A 23,065-nucleotide genomic window follows, 5' to 3' on the forward strand; every position below is an offset into this window, starting at 1 on the left:
CCAAGGATGTACATATTTTGCCAACCTTGACTTAAGCAGTGCTTCTTAATTTACATATTTACAGATATTAATTACACAATGTCCATTTCTATATCAAGTATATACTTAATACATTTTAACTTCTATGAAATTTTAATGGTCATAATTTAGACAAAGATATATTTCTGTGTTCAGATGGGGAATACTCATTATGGTGTATATTATACAAGGAACATAAATATTCAAAAAGATTAAGGAAGCACCAAATCACTGTGCTGTTCTGCCCTGATAGGAAATACCCCCAATTTACTGTTGTAAACCACGAAAAGCTGTCATCAATTTTTCAGCAAAAACATTTTTACTTGAACACAAAGTAATTAAATTCAATAGCTTGTATTTAATACTTCATTTTGTCTCCACCTGAGCTATAGACTAATCTTTAAATTTATTTTCTGCCATTAGTCTTTACTGTAATTTTTATTCAACCTATATCCTGAAAAAAAAAGCATTAATTTCAATTTTAAAATCTTTTACAGTACAACAGTGCATACTTCAATTTGAATACATCCAAAGCAAAAAAAAAAAACAAAGATGATTAATGAATCTGTGCTAGACAGAAAGGAAAACAGTGTAAGGGATCAATTAGAAAAAAAATGTGCCACACATTTTTGTGAACATGGGCTTATACTCAAAATATTTACACTGAATTACTATTTTCAGTATAGTGTAATTAACTATCAATCCCCTCTACCCCATAACAGAACTGAAAAGCACAAAAGCTAAATGCACATACAGCCAGCATATATCTGCTCCCAAAATTTTCTAGTCCTTCTAAAAAATTCAGGGTTAAACTCTTGAAGACTTAAACCACCTTTAAGAAATAAAAACATATAAGCCTTATGAAAGATGTTTTTCTCCGTTATAAACATCAATTTGGGAAAGAATGAGAATAGTTAGGCGAGTGAATCAGGAAATGTTAATTTCATGCACTAAGAAACACACACTCACACCCCACAGTAGTAGAAGCAGTGGTGGCAGTAGAAGTAGAAAACACTACATGTGTAGGGCTAGAAATATTTGTTACATCGTGATGTTGGCTGGCGATGGAAGGTTGCCGCCTTAGAGCTCCCTGAAAGGAACTTCCACTCTGGAAAGCATTCACTACATCCATCTGAAAGGAATCAGAGATTGTGACAGCTAACTTAGAAAAAGAGATAGAAAGAAAAAGCGAGCGAGACAGACAGAGAGAGGTCCTAATGTGTAAAAGAGATGATGAAAAAGAAAAGGCACTTTGTGTCATTTTAAAATTTCTTTTGAAGATCTTTCCCTTATTTTAAAAATGTAATCTGTCCTAACCTTTAAAAGACCCTCAGCAATACACTTTAATGTGAATATTTGCATACAAAGTCAAATTTATTCTACTTTACAAATATAAATATTTACATTAAAGCAAAAACCCTCCAAAAAATGTACAAACCTGTTATCATTACAAAAAACAATTTAGTATCAGACTGCTAATGAAATCAGTGAATAAGTAAAGTTAATACCATTTTGTCTAAATATAGCACTGAACTCTGCCATGTCAGCTCTTGTTAACATTATGCAGCCTGCTATAAAATACAGTACATAACTTAATAAAAAAATAAATAAAAAAAGGACATTCATAAAAAAACAAACTGCCTTTCAAGAATTTAAGGACACCATGGCTGGTTAATAGTGCTGATCAGAGAATTTCACCAAAGCATTATTCTCACCGAATTTGCTGCATTCACATTGGCTCTTGTTCGTTGAATTATTTACTGATAATTCAGCCGAGCTTGAAGAACATTTTTCCCCAGCGCCCCATAATACTTGCAAGGCCAGTGCAACATCTCCCAGACTATAACAGCCAACATTGAATAGGACAGTCTCTGCGGTATAGAATGCTAATCATTTGCATTACAGACTCTGTGGGACTTACTTAGTGGTAGAACAGAGTAAATACAGGTTCTCAAAATTTTAATTTTATGAAACATACAGAGCATAAACAAAACAAGTTCTCACTTGCTGCCAAATGTTGAGGTCGCTCTTCGAGTTCCCTTTCAGTATAATAGAAGGAGGCGAGTGCGCTAAGCATGTATAATTAGCCATGTGGATATAAACCTTGAAGGAGCATGACAAATTAACTCTATAAAATAATAATAATAACAAGGAAAGATTTTTACTATGTACAAGAGGTTTCAGCCTTTTTGATAGAAAAGTTCAAAACATCAGCGCAGACAGTTTGGATAGCCTTCAACGCAACTTCAAAAAATAGAACGAGCCAGCCTGCAGCTTCAATCATGACACACACCAAACTGAATGTTCTGCATTTAAAAGACCTACATATTTTTTATGACTATTGACTACGATTTCGGGATTTCCACTTTATTTTGACGAAATACACTCAATCTAAAGGATTATTAGGACCACCATACTTATACGGTGTTTGACCCCCTTTCGCCTTCAGAACTGCCTTAATTCTACGTGGCATTGATTCAACAAGGTGCTGAAAGCATTCTTTAGAAAAGTTGGCCCATCCCCCACACCATTACACCACCACCACCAGCCTGCACAGTGGTAACAAGGCATGATGGATCCATGTTCTCATTCTGTCAACAGAAATCGAGACTCATCAGACCAGGCAACATTTTTCCAGTCTTCAACTGTCCAATTTTGGTGAGCTCGTGCAAATTGTAGCCCCTTTTTCCTATTTGTAGTGGAGATGAGTGGTACCAGGTGGGGTCATCTGCTGTTGTAGCCCATCCGCCTCAAGGTTGTGCGTGTTGTGGCTTCACAAATGCTTTGCTGCATACCTCGGTTGTAACGAGTGGTTATTTCAGTCAAAGTTGCTCTTCTATCAGCTTGAATCGGTCGGCCCATTCTCCTCTGATCTCTAGCATCAACAAGGCATTTTCGCCCACAGGACTGCTGCATACTGGATGTTTTTCCCTTTTCACACCCTTCTTTGTAAACCCTAGAAATGGTTGTGCGTGAAAATCCCAGTAACTGAGCAGATTGTGAAATACTCAGACCGGCCCGTCTGGCACCAACAACCATGCCACGCTCAAAATTGCTTAAATCACCTTTCTTTCCCATTCTGACATTCAGTTTGGAGTTCAGGAGATTGTCTTGACCAGGACCACACCCCTAAATGCATTGAAGCAACTGCCATGTGATTGGTTGATTAGATAATTACATTAATGAGAAATTGAACAGGTGTTCCTAATAATCCTTTAGGTGAGTGTATATGACTGTGCATCTCTGGCTGCATTCTTTCCTCGTTTATCTTGCAGAAACAAGGTGGTGCAGTGGTTGGCACTGCTGCCACACAACCCTGGCCTCAATAATCAGTCCCATATAGTTGGCAGATGTTTTCCTAGCCGTCATAGACACTTTAAAGATGACTGCACCATTATAATCCAGTCAAGTCTAGTTCAGTTAGTCCTTTTCCCACTGACTTCAATACATTTCTCTCAAGTTGAGGGGAAGCAAACACCGTGGGGTTCGCTCATCACTACTGTTTGACAGGCTTGACCGAAATAGATGCATCTTAAACATCTATATTAAAACTATAACATGCAGACAGCATATCTGAAGACTAAAAAGCTTAAGCATAACTTAAGACCAAGGAGATGTTACCTGTGCTCAGAATCCCCAGCACATACTGTGCAGATAAGATTAAAGAAAACCCAGGATATACTATTTGAAGGAACTCTGCATGTACAATCTAGATAATTAATGCACCAACCGGCCACAATGTCCAAGTACAATGATCAAATTTATACTGAAGTATACTTTAAAAACTTAAAAATGGACATAGACATTTAATATGTACAAAATTAAAACTGAAAAGCCAATTATCTAGAGGCAATTAATCTGCTTATAAAAATAGCCAGTAACTCTGTCCATTGGTTATATTACATGACAGAGCACAAAATGCTTACTGAAGTAGTTGCTCTAAATAGTAAGGTAGCATAAAAGCACAAATGTAACAGTATGCGTTACTGCTTCAAAAATGTAACCACCATTAAGAAGGTGAAAAATTCTACAAAAAACATACCTGGGTCTGGATTCGATTAAGACCTCTAAACCAAAGAATTTGTCCACGACGTAACTCTCGCTCAGCATGGTCAATTTCTTCCATGTCCTCTTCAAGCTCTTCATCTGGGATCTCATCTTTTTGTGTGCCATGACCTGCTTCCTTTAGGAACTTCAACCGACTTGTTGGAATAGTTGCAATCAACTAAATGGGTTTGAGAGAACACAATAGTCAAATTTATTCAGTGGTGGATTCAGAGAAGAAGTTGGCCTTTGACAAAAAAGGTGATCATACACAAAAGACAAAAGAAATTGTACTGGGTTTGGTTCAATCATGTTTAAAATCTTAACCATAGCCACGTGATGGATGCAATGAAAAAAATGAAAAAAAAAAAAGTTCTAAAAACAAATTATATTAGTTTAATGTTTTCACTAGTTTTGACCCTATATTGGAAGATATGGGTACAGAAAATGGAAGGATGACTGGAATTGATGCATAGATTTTAAACCATGCTAAAGTAGGTTTTCCTTTAAAATCTTGGGCAAACCATTTTTCCCCAAATGACCCCATCCAACCCTTTTTAATGTAACATACTGCATAAGGGTGAGGCAATGCTCAAATGACATGAAACTGCCTGCACAAAACATTTCAGGACATGAAGGTAGAGCAAGTGTCTATTTCAACCCTTTTTATACTTGCATACTTTGTAATTCTCGCCTTTTCCCTAACTTTGAAACTTATTTCAGAAATAAATAGTGGAAAAAGCACATAAAAATAAAATGGCTATGGCTCATTAAAACCCAAACTAAAATACACAGATTTGATTAATCTATCAAAACCATTAGTAAACTTAGGAATTTCAAATAAAGGATTTCTGTAAAGCAGCAGAATAGCTTTCTGCTTAGCAGATTAAGCAGGTAAAATATTTAAATACAAGCATCTGTTTGCAGCCACACACCCAGTAAGTTCAAAGGTAACTGTGTGACTTGCACATAGTTAACTATGTAATCCTGTAGCACTGTAGCCTTTTTATACAAAGCCTGCTCTTGTTGTATCTCTTGTTAAGGCTATTAATATTGTATTATAATAAAACTGTCAGAGCTCTGAATGGCTGTTACCAAGCTCTTTATGTTCTCTTACTGGTGTCCTGTTGTTGGTAGGCTGTGGATCATCCATTTTATGTGAACATGGGGAAAGAAAAATGCAAAGGTATTCTCTCTAAATTTACACCCATTTATCCAGTATTTCGACAGAGGTCAAACCTCCACGAAATAGTGCTTGAAAAGAAAATCAACTAAATCACATCACATGTCACACCACTCTAGCTAAAGAGGATGACAGATGCTCACAAATACTAAAACACAGAATAACCCTATTTAAACTCATTAAATAAAGCAAGTACAGGACCTCCACTTCAAATGAAAAGTCTAGATAGTAAGGTTCTTAAATTTTCACATGTGCCATCATATGAAAGTACTTTTATAAAAGCAGCATTTCTCAACATATAAAAATATAACACACACACACAAACATTACCTGTCCCCAGAGAAGAGCTCCAATTCCTAGGAAGATGCACCACAACCATTGATCAATTGAAAGCCCTATACAGCTGAATGGCTTGCCACCAAACTGAACAATAATAATCTGAGAGGGGATGTAAAAAAAAAAAAAATATATATATATATATTTTAGTTGAACCAATTACATTTATTCTAAATCAACATTACAGTTGTTTAGTGTGACCAAAACCTAACTATATAAATTTAATGTACCAAAAAAGAAATTTGAAAAGAGGCTTAAAAGTATTAAGCAGTAAAAGAAACATTAGTAAACAAAACTTACCTTAAAAATAAATGATAAAAGTAAACTTTAACAGGTGTCATGCAGAAACTAGTTAGTCTTAATGGGTCCTAAACAAAGGGAACAGATTTATCAATTTATATATTTAATTATCTGCGGTGGGCTGGCGCCCTGCCCAGGGTTTGTTTCCTGCATTGCGCCCTATGTTGGCTAGGATTGGCTCCGGCAGACCCCCGTGACCCTGTAGTTGGGATATAGCGGGTTGGATAATGGATGGATGGATATTTACTTATAGAAGGACTTAAATCAATAAAACAAATGAAAATAATACTACTTCAAGGAAACTTACTTGAATAATAAATGTCCCAATCACAATACTGCAGAAGATGGGATTGTTATATATGCCTTCAAAGACATTTCTTTCTCCATGGATCTTTCGAGCATTAATTTCATTGAATAACTGCATCATAACAAATGTGTTGAAGACAATGGTATAGTGTTCTGAAGGTGGTGCATGAAGGGGTGCATGCCTTCCACTGTCAATGTCAAAAATCTTCTCACCTGGGACAAAAATATACATATATATATGACCACTGCATGAAAGCTGTGTAAGTCTTTCATAAACTGCAGAAAATGTCAATCTGTGTTTTAACTCCTTTTAAGATGCTACAGAAGAACACTACACACACTTGATTTAGTGAAATTCTTTTTTATTACCTCTGTTTATACTACATATAGAGCTCTGCAACTCTAAAGATGCAGTTTAAAAACTCTGCAGCATAAGTAGCATGATCATATATCATTACTTTACTCCATCCAACCACAAAACCACTCTTGCTTAACTTTGTCATTATTTCAAGCAAGTCACTTCCAAAAATACTGGTATAAAACTTATGCTTTTTACTTAAAATATTTGAAAGAATATGCAATCCATATCATACAAAAACATTTGTATCATCTATGTAAGGCTTCACACTTACTTTCATGTCATAGTTCACAAAATAAAACATTTGACCTCTGAAGTGGACTAAGGAGGTTTATAAATATGTGGTTACTTCACTTAAGGATCAAAACCTGTATTCTCAAAATTTTTCAAATGGTTTTTCAACATGTTTGTGGGTTGTTAAATCTGGACATACAGCAACAGCATTCTGCTATGCAGTTGAGAAGGGAAGAAAAAATCTATGGACTATTATCTTTGTTATATATATACACCTGTATATATTAGTTACACTATAAAAAGAAATTTTACTGTAATGTATCAAATTTCTGTGCATTAATCTATAGTTAAACACTGGACAAATTGATGGTAGGTATATGGCACTTTATCATCCTAATAATGATTTAATACTACATATCATTTAAACTCAAAGATTAAACATGGCATTATTGCCAAGCATAACTAAAACAGTTACAGCAAACATTTTAATATGACTAAAAATGCAATGGCATTTAGTGAAAAGCCACCAATGTAAACAAAATCAGTACTACGTCGCAGTGACAGGCAGTGGGAACAAAGTTCATGGTACTGTATCTGTATGTAACAAAATTAGTTTCAATAATGCCACACCATAGGTAAATAAGAGGGGTGATCAGTAACTTAAAGTGAAATCTAGATACAGATCCCTCTCTCCAAGCAGATGAAGTCCAAGAGTTATGTAGGTGTACTGCTGTTGATATAGTAGTGTTGGAACCCCAGTAGCATTTCCTGACACATCTGCTGAAACTAAAAGTACTCAGTGTGTCAGAGAGAATCCCATACACTGCAGAGTAGGCAGTAGAGAGAATTTCTACTTGATTTTTATTTTTTGCCAATAACCTTACAGTTAGCTAAAGTGAAGCTTTCATACTATACATTATGTAATTACTCATGCATTTGTTTCATTGCATTTATACTAATGTAATTACTTCTGTACTGGTGTTTGCCACTCATCTCTCGTCTCAACTACAACTAATTCAAAATGCTGCCGGGGTCATGACTAGCACAATAAAAAAAAAAAAAAAGTATAATGGGATCAATTACTACTGCTTTAAGCTCTGGAGTGATCGTGCCTTTGCTGTAGTGGGTTCCTGGCTATGCAAAAGCCTGCACCACTCAATAAGATTGGCTCCAACAAATGATTTTTAAATCACAGTTAACAGCTTACCGTTATTCACTAGCTTTTAGGTCACACTGTCAATCTAAACGAACATCTTAGTTTTAACAGTTTCATCTTCTGTGTATGTATTTTAATGGCTGTCAACTGGCAGGCACTGCTCTTAGGTGTGCCTTTTCTTTTGGCATTTGCTTTCTATTCTTTAATTCTAATGGGGTTTTTTTTTTTTTCATCTATTATTGCAAAACATCTTGTACTTTTAGTTGTCTTAAAAGTGCTGTGTGAATGTGAATTGACTTTGACTTGATACTAATGATAGCATTAAGGGCGACACTATATAAATGAAATAGTTTGTAATAGAAATGTTTATCATTTACGGCTAATTTTTTTTAATTAACCTATTTAAATACAAAATGTTTAAAAGGTTGAGGACTTTTTTTCTGTGAGCTTCATATTTTCTGCCTGTCATCTGATGTTTACTATCTAAAGCTTGTTTATCATTGGAAAGAAGGCTATACATTTCACTGACATCAGAATTTATACAATCGGCTTAGATAATTCCTAAAAAAATACTTCAGTCTTGTATAGTTGCAGCCATATAAATGACTAGGTTCGTCACTGTTATTACACAGTAGCCTGATCATCATTATATTTCATAATTAAAACATTTCCATTCACAGGTATAAAAATAGTTGGATGAAAGAGAAATGCCATTTTTCTATCACGATTGGCTGTGGTTATGGATCACAGGGTTATGGCCGATTTTGGTGATAGTACATTTTTTATTTTGATTATGCTACCTTGATAATTGGTTGTTAATTATTTATTTATGTCATATCTGCACTTTAAAATTTGTTTACAAAGCCTAAAAGGCAAACAGAAATGCAGTTTTTATGTCCTAATGTTCAATGCCAATAAATGGCTCTTCTTAAGTGCATCCACCTTAACTATTATTAAACTTTTTCTACAAAAGTGCTATAAAATGAACAGAAAAAGACAAACTTATTCACTTTTATTTGAGTGACAATTGTTAACTAAAATTTCAGAATTGTTAAAAATAGTTTTTTGGCATTGTGTCTAAATTATAAACCCAAGAATTAGCAGCTATTATTCCGCTTACATAATTAATATAGGAGTTGCAAATGGCAGAACAGTAGTGAGCACAACTCTCCAAAAAGTTTTTACACAATTAAATACCTTTGTTTACACCAATAAACTAAAATAACGCAAAAAAGATTTTTGTGCTTCAGGAATTTCTTTTCCAAAAAAACTTGGTTTTACAGTACATAACCAAGACATTTTATGACACACAACCCTGAAATCTGTCAGTTATCATTTAAAAAAAAAAAAAAAAAAAAAAAAAAACTACATTGTTTAAAAATTCACCTTTTGCAGGAAAGTCGATTAAAACACAGGCAGTCACAGGATTGCATCTTCTACTATACGATTACTTAGTTAGAAACATGAAGTTTATTGTCATATACACCGTAAATATTAAAACCATGTAATGAAATTCTTACTTTGCTTGCTCACCTTCACATACAAAGACAGAAAGACAAAAGAAGTATAAAAATAAATAGCAATTACAATTATAAGATTACAAAATAAGGTGCACAGTTCCTGATGACATACCACAGCACTCAGTACCATTTATGAGGCTATGAGTTGTGGTTTGGATCGACTAACTTTTAGCATTGTTGAGGAGTCTGATTGCTTGTGAGAAAAAAAAAAAAAAAACAAAAACACTGTGTCAGTCTTGTGGTTCGTGTTTTTACACTCCTGTAGCTTCTCTCACGCTGGAGTGCCTTCTTTCCTGCAAGGAGCAGTTACAGTGCCATACAATAATAGAGCAGGTGATAACACTCTCTATTGTATCGCTGTAGAAATTGGTGAGAATTTTGGTTGTCATGCCAAATTTCTTCAACTTCCTCAGAAAGAACAGTCTTTTGTGTGCTTGGTTAATGAGGTGTTGTGTATTGTAAGACCAAGTCAGGTCCTCACCGATGTGGGTTCCAAGGAATTTGAAGATTTTTACTCTCTCCACCTCAGCCTCACCAATGTAAATGGGAGCGTGCTGCATCTTCCTCTTCCTTGGGTCGATAATCATCTCCTTGGTTTTATCTGTATTCAGGGAGAGGTTGTTTTCCGGACACCAGGCCATGAGTCCTGCCACCTCTGTCCTATATTCTGCCTCCACTCCCCCAGTAATCAACCCTATGACTGTAGTGTAATCAGCAAATTTAAATGATGCTGATGTTGTTCTGAGAGGCCATACAGGCATAGGTAAACAGCGTGTAAAGCAGCGGATATGTCCCTTTTCTCCAGGTGTGTGAGGATTGTGTGGATGTCAGCACTGACTGCATCATCAGTGTTCACAGACTTTGCCGGTAAGAATACTGTAGGGGGTACAGGGTTGCTGGAATTGACTTCTGAATGTGTGCCATGACTAGTCCTCAAAGCATTTCATCACAATAGGGGTGAGTGCAATGGGACGATAGTCATTTAGACAGCTCACCTGGGATTTCTTTGGAAGGGGCACAATGGTAGTGCTCTTGAAGCAGGAGGGCACGGATACCTGTGCCAGGGACAGATTGAATATGTCCCCGAGGACCCCAGTCAACTCCGATGAGCAGGCCTTGAGTGTACGTCCAGGATGGAGTCAGGGCCTGCTGCCTTAAGGGGATTGATTCGACTCGATTGTAATCTTCATCACCAAAGACAAATGCAGCAGAGCAGGCACGAATCAAAGCCCACACTTCCCCATTGATCCATGGTTTATTATTAGGGTACAGCCTACAGCATTTTGTGGGAACGATGATGTCAGTACATGAACTGATAAACCCAGTTACAGCAGCAGCATACTCCTCCAAGTCAACTGTGGAGTCTCCCCTCAGAGAGGCAGTTCTAAAAACATCCCAGTTAGTACTCTCAATGCAGTCCTGAAGAGTTTGCTCAATATATTCATTCCATATTCTGATTGTTTTTTTTTACTGGTGGAGCTCTCGAGGAGTTGTCTGTAGGCTATATACAGGAACACTGACAGATGGTCTGACTGACCGAAATGGGGGCGTGGCACTGCTCTGTAGGCATCCTTCACGTTGCTGTAAACTTGTTCAAGAATGTTATACTCTCTTGTTGGAAAAGAAACCTACTGGTGATATCTGGGTAGGACGTTCCTCAGGTTGCAGTGATTGATCCAGTGTACAGTCCGAGAGCCAGGCTTCCGTCAACATAAGAGCACAACAATCCCTTATCTCACGCTGGGTGGTTACTCTGGTTCTCAGCTCATCCACCTTGTTTACAAGCAAGCGGACATTAGCTAGTAACAGGCTAGGCAGTGGAGGTTTTGTAGCCCTTGCCTTTAGCCTGGTGTGTAGCCCGCCCCTCTTTCCTTGCCTCCGCTTCAGGTATACCGAGTGTCCGCTATGCCACTTAATCGAGCACAAGGCTACTATCACTTCCCGGCTGATGTTAGTTAAGTCCAGCCGCGGGAAACAATCCAAATCCAGCAAGCTGGTTTTTGGCGCAATGTGGGCTCTGTGAATGTCCAAAAGTTCCTCACATTTTTATCGCAATACTGTACAAACTAGTTTTAAGTTTAAAAGGCATGATATGACAAACACAAAAACACGCTGAAATCGGGAGAGTAAAGCAAATACGTCAGCCACGGTGGGAGCCATACCTGAAGTCATTTTATTCCTTTGTAAAAGCTATTAAGTCTACCAGTGAGCAGATTCTATTTTCCTATATTAGATTCACGGACCGAAAAACACAATCAAATTATTATTCACTCAAAACACTATTTTATATTGCTTCACATAACTAATCACTTTAAGGCTTTAAGAAAGAAAACAAGCCTTCTCAGCTTACACATAAGCCAAGCAGCCACAAAGAAAGAGATACTCAAAGAAAAGCTTCCAATAAATAAAACTTACCAACAAACAAAAGAGTAAAAATAACAGTTAGCTGATATACACCATGACCAAGGATATTTTTCATCATAGTTCGAGAAATAAGAGGCTTATTTCTGCCATAGGGACGTCTTAGCAGCAGTGACTCAGTAGGGGGTTCAGTAGCAAGTGCAAGAGATGCAAATGTGTCCATGATAAGATTTACCCACAACATCTGAACTGCCTTCAATGGAGAATCCTGTAAAGAATTAATATATATTTAAAAAAGGAAAACAGAAAAGTACGAGAGTTAAGTTTTTTAAATTGACAGTTTAATAAAAAGCTAAATAAAACTACTAAGAATTATTAGTAGCACAATAAGCTTTTATAGCAATGACACCTTGACCAAAATTCATAAAAATTTCCAAGGTTATTTTTTCTTGCTTAATTTTTGAGGTTTAAGACTAGAATTAAAAGCAGGCAAAATGCTCCTTTGTTCAATCTGTAAAGCAATGCTGCAGTCTTAACTAAGGACTTGCCTAGAAAAAAAATCAAAAAACACTGTTCAATGACACTGTACAACCACCAACAACACAGCAATTCAGAAAGTCTATTAAGTTGCCTGTCCAGAAAATTACACAAATATGAATCTCTGTAAAAATATTGGTTTGAGTGGAATGCTCATTATGAAAGGTAGAATTAAGGGGTTATATTTTGCTCTTTCTTACATTATATACCTTACTGTTTACACATTAAAAAATTTTTTAACAATTAATGAAAGTTAGATCCTTCATGGTAGGTGAAAATCAATTACTTACAAAGAATGGAAAGAACGTGGGATAAAAATCAAACCTGTGTAATGCAGGCTCCAGTGAAAGCAACAATTACAGCCACAACGTTGACAGTAAGTTGAAACTGAAGAAACTTTGAAATGCTGTCATAAACATTTCTGCCCCACATTACTGCTTTGACAATGCTGCTAAAGTTGTCATCAGTTAAGATGATATCAGAAGCTTCTTTTGCTACATCTGTGCCAGCAATGCCCTTGCAAAAGACAAAACATCATACCAACAGGATTAAAAATTGTAAAATAAGCACTTATCAGTTCTTAGTCAAAAATACTATACTACACCATTTTGAATAACTTTACACTGAAACCCAGGTGCTTTGATTCTATCACCTGCAATTATAGAACATTAATTTATTAAGTACTGCTAATGTTTTATATAAGTTAATATGTCAAACTGTTTTACTAAATTACTGAAGAGTGTTTTTGTCCATGTAGCTTTACTTGTTTTTCTATCTACATTAAATAAATCTCACTTTGTTTTTCATTGTTTTTCTTCACATTAAAAGTAGAAATCTCAAGACAACCTTTAACTTAACCAAAGACCTGCCTAAAATGAGAAATTAACTTGGAACACTGGTCATGTAGTGTGCTAATAAATTATACAATTTCTGGCTAATATCCCCCTTTTCGTAAACTACATGTTAAATTTGTATTTCATTTATATTATATGCTTGTTATGGCACATCAAGCAAAAAAGAATAAGCTGTTAAATCGAGAATTATGCAATAGCAATCAACAGAGTTTTAGGCCTCTGATGGAAAAGAGCACTTCAGACACTATGAGGCCTGGAACCTCTTTATACTTGTGTGAGAAACACGAAGGCATTTATTTATTATCTCTTGTATAACTGTACAATGGAATAATTTACTAACTGGATTCAGTAGACACTTTTAATGCAATGTATTGCTTTACTGAGAAAATGGATTCATTTATTTATTTTTTTTACACAAAAAAAAGTTACATTCACACTCTCTTTCCAATAACAAAAGACACATCCATTCTGTGGTTTTGCTTTAGACGTAGAACTGAACTAAAAGGAATTGAAATCAACATTTGGGGCATGTAATATAAGGCGTCAGTACACCAGTGAAACAGGGGACTGGCTCCTGGGAAGTGGGTGGAGTCAAAGCTATGCTGCTGACAACGGTGTAATCTTATGGGTCTGAGAATATCTGAAGTCACTGAATCTGTCCGAGGCTTCAGACTGTCTCAACAATGCCAGAAATGCTTGAAACCAATGCCAGTAGACACTATACCTATTACGAGGTTAAATGAAACAGTAAAAGCAGTTTGAAAATTATTCAGTAACTGCAATGTATACAATCTGATGCAACAGAACACACTCATGATGGCTTATGGGTAGTTTAGCAGCAGAGTGCTGCGCTGTGTGCATTTCAGTCTAGTTGAGGCCAAGGTCAAATGAATATGCCAGCTTCACTGCAGGATTGCATCAGTGTTGAACAACATACCATAGTGAGAATTAGTTGGGTAAAGGGGGCAAGAGCTGATGAAATTCACCAAATGGTGTTCACTCAGAATGGATATAAAAACAGCATGACTCAATAAAAAGTTTATGAATAGGTATAAAGGTTTAAAGCTGGAAGAACAAATGTAACTGAAAATGATTGATTCGGTTGAGCATCAACATCGAGCCCATAAGCCCAAATTGACATAGTGAGTTTTGTCATCATCAGTAGACTGACTGATTACATTTCTCACTGTTGCTTACATACATAGTGTATGATAATTTGGGGTACCGTAAAGTTTGTGCAAGATGGGTACCCAAACAGCTTACTATTCTGTCTAAGCCAATATCCTCTGGCCAAAGAAATCTCACTGCAGCACACTGTTTAGCATTGGTGCAGTCCTGCAATGACATGTACATATTCATTTGACCTTGGCTTTAAATAGACTAATGGCAGACTGCGTTACATGTTTAAACTACCCATAACCTATCGCAAACATGTTTTGAGTCAGCTTTTGTCCATTGTAATTACTGCCTTTACTCTGATTTCCCCTTATAAAACAAAACTAAAAAAAATTTGAAATTATATTGAAGACAAAAAAAAGCCTGAAGCTAGTGCTTATGATGTAGCAAGAGTCAAAGTGGTGATAAACTGTCGCAAAATACACCAAAATAAGGAGTTAAAAATCATGAAGCAACAAAATATCTAAAAGCATTATTTATCTACCAGTAACGGCGCACTGCACACTTGACTTGAGCATTCATAGTTGTTTTCATACTCTTTCTCTGTACGTTTAGCATTCAATTGCTTAGAGGTTGATGTGCTTGCTGCTTCCTGAGCAGTTGTTCTTCTCTTCTTTTGACTGAATCTTTTTGCGTTAAAACTGATTCAAGTCAGTTTTTGTGTTGCAATTACGATGTTTTCCTTAATATTTCAAATAAGCTGGCACTTAAGTCTTCAATCTGCCTCAATAATGATTTAAGATATGAAGAGGTAGGGGAAGTGATGGCAAAGGTGGTAGGGATGAGAAAGGCTCCCGTACGCATGCGCCGCATTGTTGCCCTGCTGCCGAGAGTTCATTCTACAATAAAATTAAATTAAATTAAAAAGAGTAATAATTCCAAAACTCTTCGCCTTTAATATAAAATTGTAGTGCAGAATTTCAGTGTAGTATGTGTGCCAAATTTCAGGCTCACAGGTTATTTGATTTTTGACCTTGACTTTCCTGGGTTGACCTTTGACCTTGGAGGTCAATCACCCCGAACGCGTATAGTAGACATCACGTAGTATATGTGTATCAAATTTCAGGTCAATAGGTCAAACGGTTTGCAAGCTGCAGTCGATTTAAAATCCTGGACAGACACATGGACAGCCACAGAAGCATATTATACAAGATGACTTGCAAAAAAGGGCCCACATAAAAAGGGACAGTTCCTCAATCATTTAAACAAACAAAACACATTTTCATTCAATAACAAAGTCAAAATGCAAAAACCACAACCTTAAATGCATAACGTTCAATGTTAAATATGGATTTAACATAAAGGCTAACAATTCAAGTCAATTCAAGCCTGGTGTTTGTCAGGTAAACTTTACAAGCAAAGATCAATATTGCACAAAAATCAAAAATTGATTACCTAAGTAGTAAAGTGGGGAAAAGGAAAAATAAAAAAAGAATACAAGTGGTTGGAGGAAATTTGAGCCTTGTGGATGATCAAGTTACAGTTAAAAAAATACAATAGGAGTGTGAAAAAGAAAAAAAGTAGCTAAACTAATCAAGTTGTGTAGCCTGAATAATCTAAAACTGAATATCAATGGAAAAAAATGGAGGATAGTTTTACACATAATAAAATGAACATACTATCCTTTTCAAGTCAATGGTCAAGTTGTAAAAATGATGCAGAATTTCGCGTTCTTGAATATCAACATTTCCAGTGCAACAAATTTGAGAAGTCAACACATCTATTCCAGTCAAGAAAGTTCAGAAGCGGATAGGCTGTTCTTTCAGACAGTTGGTAGGTTTGGAATGACACAGAAAAAGGCACAGATCTATAATGGGTGTGCTAATCTCATGCAACCAAAATAAGAATTTTATTGTACATGTAACAATAATGACTTAAAAACCCCAAAGACCTTTCCTGACTCATCACTATCTATTAACTTTCTGCTCGTTCCATTTTATACATTACTTAACAGCAAGGTACTGATTGTGTACTAATTTATGCTTAAATCTAAATTAATCAATTCCCTTTCAAATCTGCTTAACTTGGTCTAGGGTTAATGGGACTCTGAGAAAATCCTACAGCAAGACAGGAATGCCAGAAACCAGTCATTAAAATGTCACTGATGAAATTACTGTAGATTTTGCAATCAAGCAACTCAAAATATTCTGTAATAACATACAGTCCCTAAGTGTTAAATATATGTTTTAAATTTACTGTCTTGCAAAGAACCACCCCCTTCCTACCAAAAACTTAAAAACTGACATAAGATGAAAACAAAATGTTAGTATAATTTTGTGATGTGAAGGAAAAAGTATTAATGTAAAAATTTACCATGGCGAAGCCAACATCTGCTTTCTTGAGTGCAGGACCATCATTGGTACCATCTCCTGTTACTGCAACCACTTGTCTTTGCTCTACAACTGTGCTATCAATAATGCCTACAAAATTAAGGTACAGAAAAAACTGATGTGATTAAAATGTTAATGAACTTGATAGTTTTTGAATGGAAAAATATACCATAACAAAACAGTTTTACCTTTTACTAGTGTATGCTTATCTGTGGGTGAGGATCTTGCCAGTACTCTTAGTTTAGGCCAAATTTTATCTATTCTCTCTTGCTCTATCTTGAGAAAAAGAAAAAGAAAAGAAGTTGTACGGCAAACAAAGGAATATGCAAATACGAGGGACGTTCAACGAGTTTCCGCACTTTTATATTTTTGTTAGAAATGGTGAAGGAGGAGTAGTAATTGGACATTAAAAAGTTGGTACGACATTGGGAAAATTGCATCGCAAAAGAAGGTGATGTAGAAAAGTGCTTGCAATTTGTTTTAGAAATTAAATAAAACAAAAACTCTATTCAAACATAGTTGAAAGAAAAAGAAAAAAAAAGTGCCAAAACATTTTGAACGTTCCTCGGATTTCTACTTGAAAATACCTTCTAAAACATACCTCCCCTTTCTCATTACGAATTCTTCTGTTGAACTCTTTTCCCTCTAAGCACAAGAAATCATCTCCCGGATGAAGGATTCCACACTTTGTAGCAATAGCACGAGCAGTATTAATATTGTCTCCTGTAACCATACGAACGGTGATACCCGCACGTTGGCACTTCTTTATGGCATCTGGAACCTGAAAAACAAAGAACCACATTCAGGACAACTTAATGTAATGCCGGAATATCAGATTTCTTTCATAAAGTATTTCTATCCTTTTTACCAAATGAAAGTTCTAGTCAAGAGAAAATTTATGTAGTAAACAGTAATCCCTCCTCGATCGCGGGGGTTGCGTTCCAGAACCCCCAGTGATAGGTGAAAATCCGAGAAGTAGAAACCATATAATTGTATGGTTATCTTTATATATTTTAAGCTCTTAGAAACTCTCCCACACTGTTTATAAATATTCTCCGTACAGTTATACAGTAAACCCTCGTGGTTGATCCGCTCCAGACAGATGAATTTCCAATAAGTAGGATTCTTTATTATAAATCTAATATTTTCGCAGTTAGAGCATTGAAAACCTGTTTACGACCTACTAAATACGTTTTCTAATATTATTAGAGCCCTCTAGACATGAAATAACACCCTTTAGTCAAAAGTTTAAACTGTGCTCCATGACAAAACAGAGATGACAGTTCTTTCTCACAGTTAAAAGAATGCAAACATATCTTCCTCTTCAAGGTACGAGTCAGGAGCGGAGAATGTCAGAGAGAGAGAGAGAGAGAGAGAGAGAGAGAGAGAGAGAGTAAAGTAAACAATCAAAAATCAATATGGCTGTTGCGCTTTTAAGTATGCAAGCACCGCGATAAAGCGGCACAATGAAGGGATCAATGTGAAGGTAGCCTTTCAGCATTTTTTTACAGGCGCGTCCGTATCTTCTAAGCAAACAGCCACTGTGCAAACAGCCCCTCTAATCACACCCCCTCCGTCAGGAGCAGATAATGGGGCCAATCATACGCCTCCCTGATGGTATTGCATGATGGATAAGTATCTGCCTGTATTTCTCAGAGAGAGTGAGAGAGACAGAGAAAAGCAAACAATGAAAAATCAATACGGCTGTTAGAGCATTTAAGTGTGCGAAGCAGCGTGCGGGAAGCATATCGTATATCATTGGGGAGTTTTATTTAATATGTAATACGTGCTCTGATTGGGTAGCTTCTCAGCCATCCGCAAATAGCGTCCCTTGTATGAAATCAACTGGGCAAACAAACTGAGGAAGCATGTAACATAAATTGAAAGACCCATTGTCCGCAGAAATCCGCGAACCAGCGAAAAATCCGTGATATATATTTAGATATGCTTACATTTAAAATCTGCGATGGAGTGAAGCCGTGAAAGTCGAAGCGTGATATAGCGAGGGATCACTGTATACAGATAAGACGTATTTCACCCAATTGCCTAAAATACCTCAACAACTAGCAGTGGAATTCTACATCCCTCCTGCATTGCTAAACTTCTCTCTCTATAATGTAAAGAGTAGTCAGGCTACCCAACACCAGAACTGCTATGTATACACCAGCTCATTTCTTCATCCTTTAACCTTATTTTTTCACCACAGTAGGTAATGGAGATTACTGGTCAATTTACCGTACTAGACCACCATAATCTTGTACAATGGTTGCTGAACTGTCAAAGCCACTGCAAAAAGTTGGTCAGTTTCATTATTGACCTTATCCACACATGTAAATCCACCACCTTAAGGTACAAGAACCTCTGCACTCTGGATAGCTGCTTCCATATTTACTCTGCAAAAATGCTACAATGCTACATATATAGACAACTCTAGCACTGAAAATATAGAAACTGAAATGGCACATGACAGTAGCCCTAAACCTCACAATGTACTTGCAGCACCCTACCCAAAATGCAGTAAGGTGCATAGTCAGAAGCCGTCTAAAAGTTCACAGTACAGGAAAGATGCTGGCACTGTCACTGTCACATGAGCTCACTACCACAAAGGGAAAGGGTAGGGTTTAAAGCAGTGCCAGTTAGGTGATGAATCAAATACTCCCTTTTTTCTTTATTACCTTTGAAAAATTAACTGGTGCCATGAAGACCAAAAAAGTTTGTAAAAGTGGGCATAATACAGGTAAATAAATAGCTGATGAATAATTGGATAATGCAGATGTGATATACACTCTGAATGCACATTTTGTTGTGAGGATCTTGTTATCAATATGCCAAGATTGACAAACAAAGGAACAGTGTTCTCAGCACCTTTTCCTATGTCCCAGAAGTTCTCAAGATAGTGAAGTGATTAAATCATTCTAGCATGTTCTAGTTCTGCACAGGTTTGTCTTCAGTGGACCATAATTGGACAACCCTTACTGTCATCCTGACTACAAGGCCAACAGCTTCTCTACTCAGAATTCTCCTTAGTCTTTACAAGCCAGTGCTGCAAATAATTTTGGGTACTTTTACTTACAATCTTATTCTTTCAGTAATTATGAAGGTCTCAAAATTCATAGGTGAGGGTGGGTATGTCAGCAGACCAGTAATAGCAAGGCTTTACCTAAAGATTAAACTCCTACTTAAAAGTATGCTGCAAGGTCTTTTAAAAACTGCTAACATAGTACAGATTTGTTGTCCAATCTTATGATTAACTCTACTTGTAAGCATGACACCCACTTGACAACTGTTCACCCCTTATCTAGAAGCATTAAGTCATTCTCTTTCAGGAAAAGGACATGTACTCTTTTTTGCAGATATTAATTTCTCATGCAAAATATATCACATTTAGCTTTAAACCATTGCAATGCATGTCAGAAATTACAGTCTGATAATGCTAAGAGAATATTATCCAAAAAAAAAAAAAGGGGGAGATGCAACCTTTTCATTGCCCACACTGTACATGCCCGGTCTTGGCTACACCTTGAATATAAAACAGGAAAACAGAACAAGTGACGTTCTCTGGACAGGTTTAATTTTAATAGCCACTTTGAAAATTAACACTCATTCTGCAAATTCAGGTAGCTAATAGTGTATGAGAATGACTCCAGAAACAAACTCCAAGTTTGTTAGGTATATGCAAGACAAAACTGGCAAACTTCCATAACTACTTAATCATTTTTGCATGGACAAAACTGGTAAACTGTTTTAGGTGTCTGACATAGGCCTTTCCAGGGAAGCAGAGAACCAGTATCATTATGTAACTGACACACATGTATGCTTGATTTCAATTTTTAATTATGGAGACTGCTAACTAAGCCTGCTTGCGGCGCTGATCTCACCTTTTACAAAGAGATGAAGTGGTGCATTAGGCAAAACAGCTGTCCCACTATATCCAGCATTTCCAGTAAGACCTCATCTACACATACGGTTTTGTCACAACTGAGCTTTTTAAGCACTACAATGTCAGTCACAGAAATGGAACCAGCCATAACAAACGCTTCAGGCATTTCCTCAGTTAAGGAGGACATCTCAACTGGTTTAACAAGTTTCTCAAACTTCTCCTTCCTCCTCTCGAAGATAGCAAGATGAGATCAGCATTTCTCTCCCTTGTAGACAACAACATTCTTTACAAAAGCTTTACCATAACCTGTTACATTCCATTTAAAACTCATTCTGCATGGCCCCAAACTCCTGCACATAGATATAGGTCTTGCTTTGGCCACAACTGTAGCTACTGTCTTTCTGATTCATCAGTATTAACAACAGGAACTGCAAGATAAGTGTTCTTTACTGCTGGAAATTAGGGGTGGGTCGCCATAACATACAGTGGTGTGAAAAACTATTTGCCCCTTTCCTGATTTCTTATTCTTTTGCATGTTTGTCACACAAAATGTTTCTGATCAAACACATTTAACCATTAGTCAAATATAACACAAGTAAACACAAAATGCAGTTTTTAAATGATGGTTTTTATTATTTAGGGAGAAAAAATCCAAACCTACATGGCCCTGTGTGAAAAAGTAATTGCCCCCTTGTTATAAAATAACCTAACTGTGGTGTATCACACCTGAGTTAAATTTCCGTAGCCACCCCCAGGCCTGATTACTGCCACACCTGTTTCAATCAAGAAATCACTTAAATAGGAGCTGCCTGACACAGAGAAGTAGACCAAAAGCACCTCAAAAGCTAGACATCATGCCAAGATCCAAAGAAATTCAGGAACAAATGAGAACAGAAGTAATTGAGATCTATCAGTCTGGCAAAGGTTACAAAGCCATTTCTAAAGCTTTGGAACTCCAGCGAACCACAGTGAGAGCCATTATCCACAAATGGCAAAAACATGGAACAGTGGTGAACCTTCCCAGGAGTGGCCGGCCGACCAAAATTACCCCAAGATCGCAGAGACGACTCATCCGAAAGGTCACAAAAGACCCCAGGACAACGTCTAAAGAACTGCAGGCCTCACTTGCCTCAATTAAGGTCAGTGTTCACGACTCCACCATAAGAAAGAGACTGGGCAAAAACGGCCTGCATGGCAGATTTCCAAGACGCAAACCACTGTTAAGCATAAAGAACATTAGGGCTTGTCTCAATTTTGCTAAGAAACAGCTCAATGATTGCCAAGACTTTTGGGAAAATACCTTGTGGACTGATGAGACAAAAGTTGAACTTTTTGGAAGGCAAATGTCCCGTTACATCTGGCGTAAAAGAAACACAGCATTTCAGAAAAAGAACATCATACTAACAGTAAAATGTGGTGGTGGTAGTGTGATGGTCTGGGGTTGTTTTGCTGCTTCAGGACCTGGAAGGCTTGCTGTGATAGATGGAACCATGAATTCTACGGTCTACCAAAAAATCCTGAAGGAGAATGTCCGGCCATCTGTTCGTCAACTCAAGCTGAAGCGATCTTGGGTGCTGCAACAGGACAATGACCCAAAACACACCAGAAAATCCACCTCTGAATGGCTGAAGAAAAACAAAATGAAGACTTTGGAGTGGCCTAGTCAAAGTCCTGACCTGAATCCAATTGAGATGCTATGGCATGACCTTAAAAAGGCGGTTCATGCTAGAAAACCCTCAAATAAAGCTGAATTACAACAATTCTGCAAAGATGAGTGGGCCAAAATTCCTCCAGAGCTGTAAAGACTCATTGCAAGTTATCGCAAACGCTTGATTGCAGTTATTGCTGCTAAGGGTGGCCCAACCAGTTATTAGGTTCAGGGGCAATTACTTTTCACACAGGGCCATGTAGGTTTGGATTTTTTCTCCCTAAATAATAAAAACCATCATTTAAAAACTGCATTTTGTGTTTACTTGTGTTATATTTGACTAATGGTTAAATGTGTTTGATGATCAGAGACATTTTGTGTGACAAACATGCAAAAGAATAAGAAATCAGGAAGGAGGCAAATAGTTTTTCACACCACTGTAGCTATTGATATTTTAAATAGAGTCCATTCAGGCAGCAGGTTTCCCGTTCTCTATCAAGATGAAGGAGAAGCTCTTCAAAAGGCATCAGTTTAAATGCTAATTTTAAAAAGAGTTCATCAGTTGACAGAATAATATAGCCCAAACCTTTTTAGATTCTTGATATCTGTCTAAATCAAAACATAACCTTTATCTATAAAAATGTTTCCAGTTTGCTATAGTTTATAATAATAAAAAAAAATCTTTGTGGATTTTTTTAACACTGTTAACAAAAATTTCCAATATAGAATTAAAAATAATTTTTGTCTTTGTTTTTCATACTTTGAAACAAGACATTCACAGTTTAGAAAGATTCAATTAAAACTAAGAAAGCATTTAAAATAGG

At 36.6% G+C, this 23,065-nt stretch overlaps 1 protein-coding gene across 4 annotated transcripts in view; it reads right to left on the reverse strand.

The window, feature by feature from the left end:
• The window catches only part of atp2b1a (ATPase plasma membrane Ca2+ transporting 1a), a 225,119-nt gene that overhangs the window by 18,303 nt on the left and 183,751 nt on the right, over window positions 1-23,065 (reverse strand). Inside the window, exons 13-21 of one of the 4 annotated variants that reach the window (XM_039761793.1) lie at window positions 17,315-17,494; window positions 16,902-16,989; window positions 16,697-16,803; window positions 12,678-12,869; window positions 11,871-12,084; window positions 6,189-6,400; window positions 5,576-5,683; window positions 4,061-4,243; window positions 1,064-1,150 (exon numbers count right to left, since the gene is read on the reverse strand). In XM_039761793.1, coding sequence (XP_039617727.1) covers window positions 1,064-1,150; window positions 4,061-4,243; window positions 5,576-5,683; window positions 6,189-6,400; window positions 11,871-12,084; window positions 12,678-12,869; window positions 16,697-16,803; window positions 16,902-16,989; window positions 17,315-17,494 — 1,371 coding nt within the window. Of the gene's footprint in view, window positions 1-987; window positions 1,151-4,060; window positions 4,244-5,575; window positions 5,684-6,188; window positions 6,401-11,870; window positions 12,085-12,677; window positions 12,870-16,696; window positions 16,804-16,901; window positions 16,990-17,314; window positions 17,495-23,065 lie in introns of all 4 variants that reach the window. The other 3 variants (XM_039761797.1, XM_039761796.1, XM_039761795.1) reach the window with 3 other exon arrangements.

This window comes from Polypterus senegalus, chromosome 8 (assembly GCF_016835505.1).
Source record: "Polypterus senegalus isolate Bchr_013 chromosome 8, ASM1683550v1, whole genome shotgun sequence".
NCBI classification, from domain to species: domain Eukaryota; kingdom Metazoa; phylum Chordata; class Cladistia; order Polypteriformes; family Polypteridae; genus Polypterus; species Polypterus senegalus.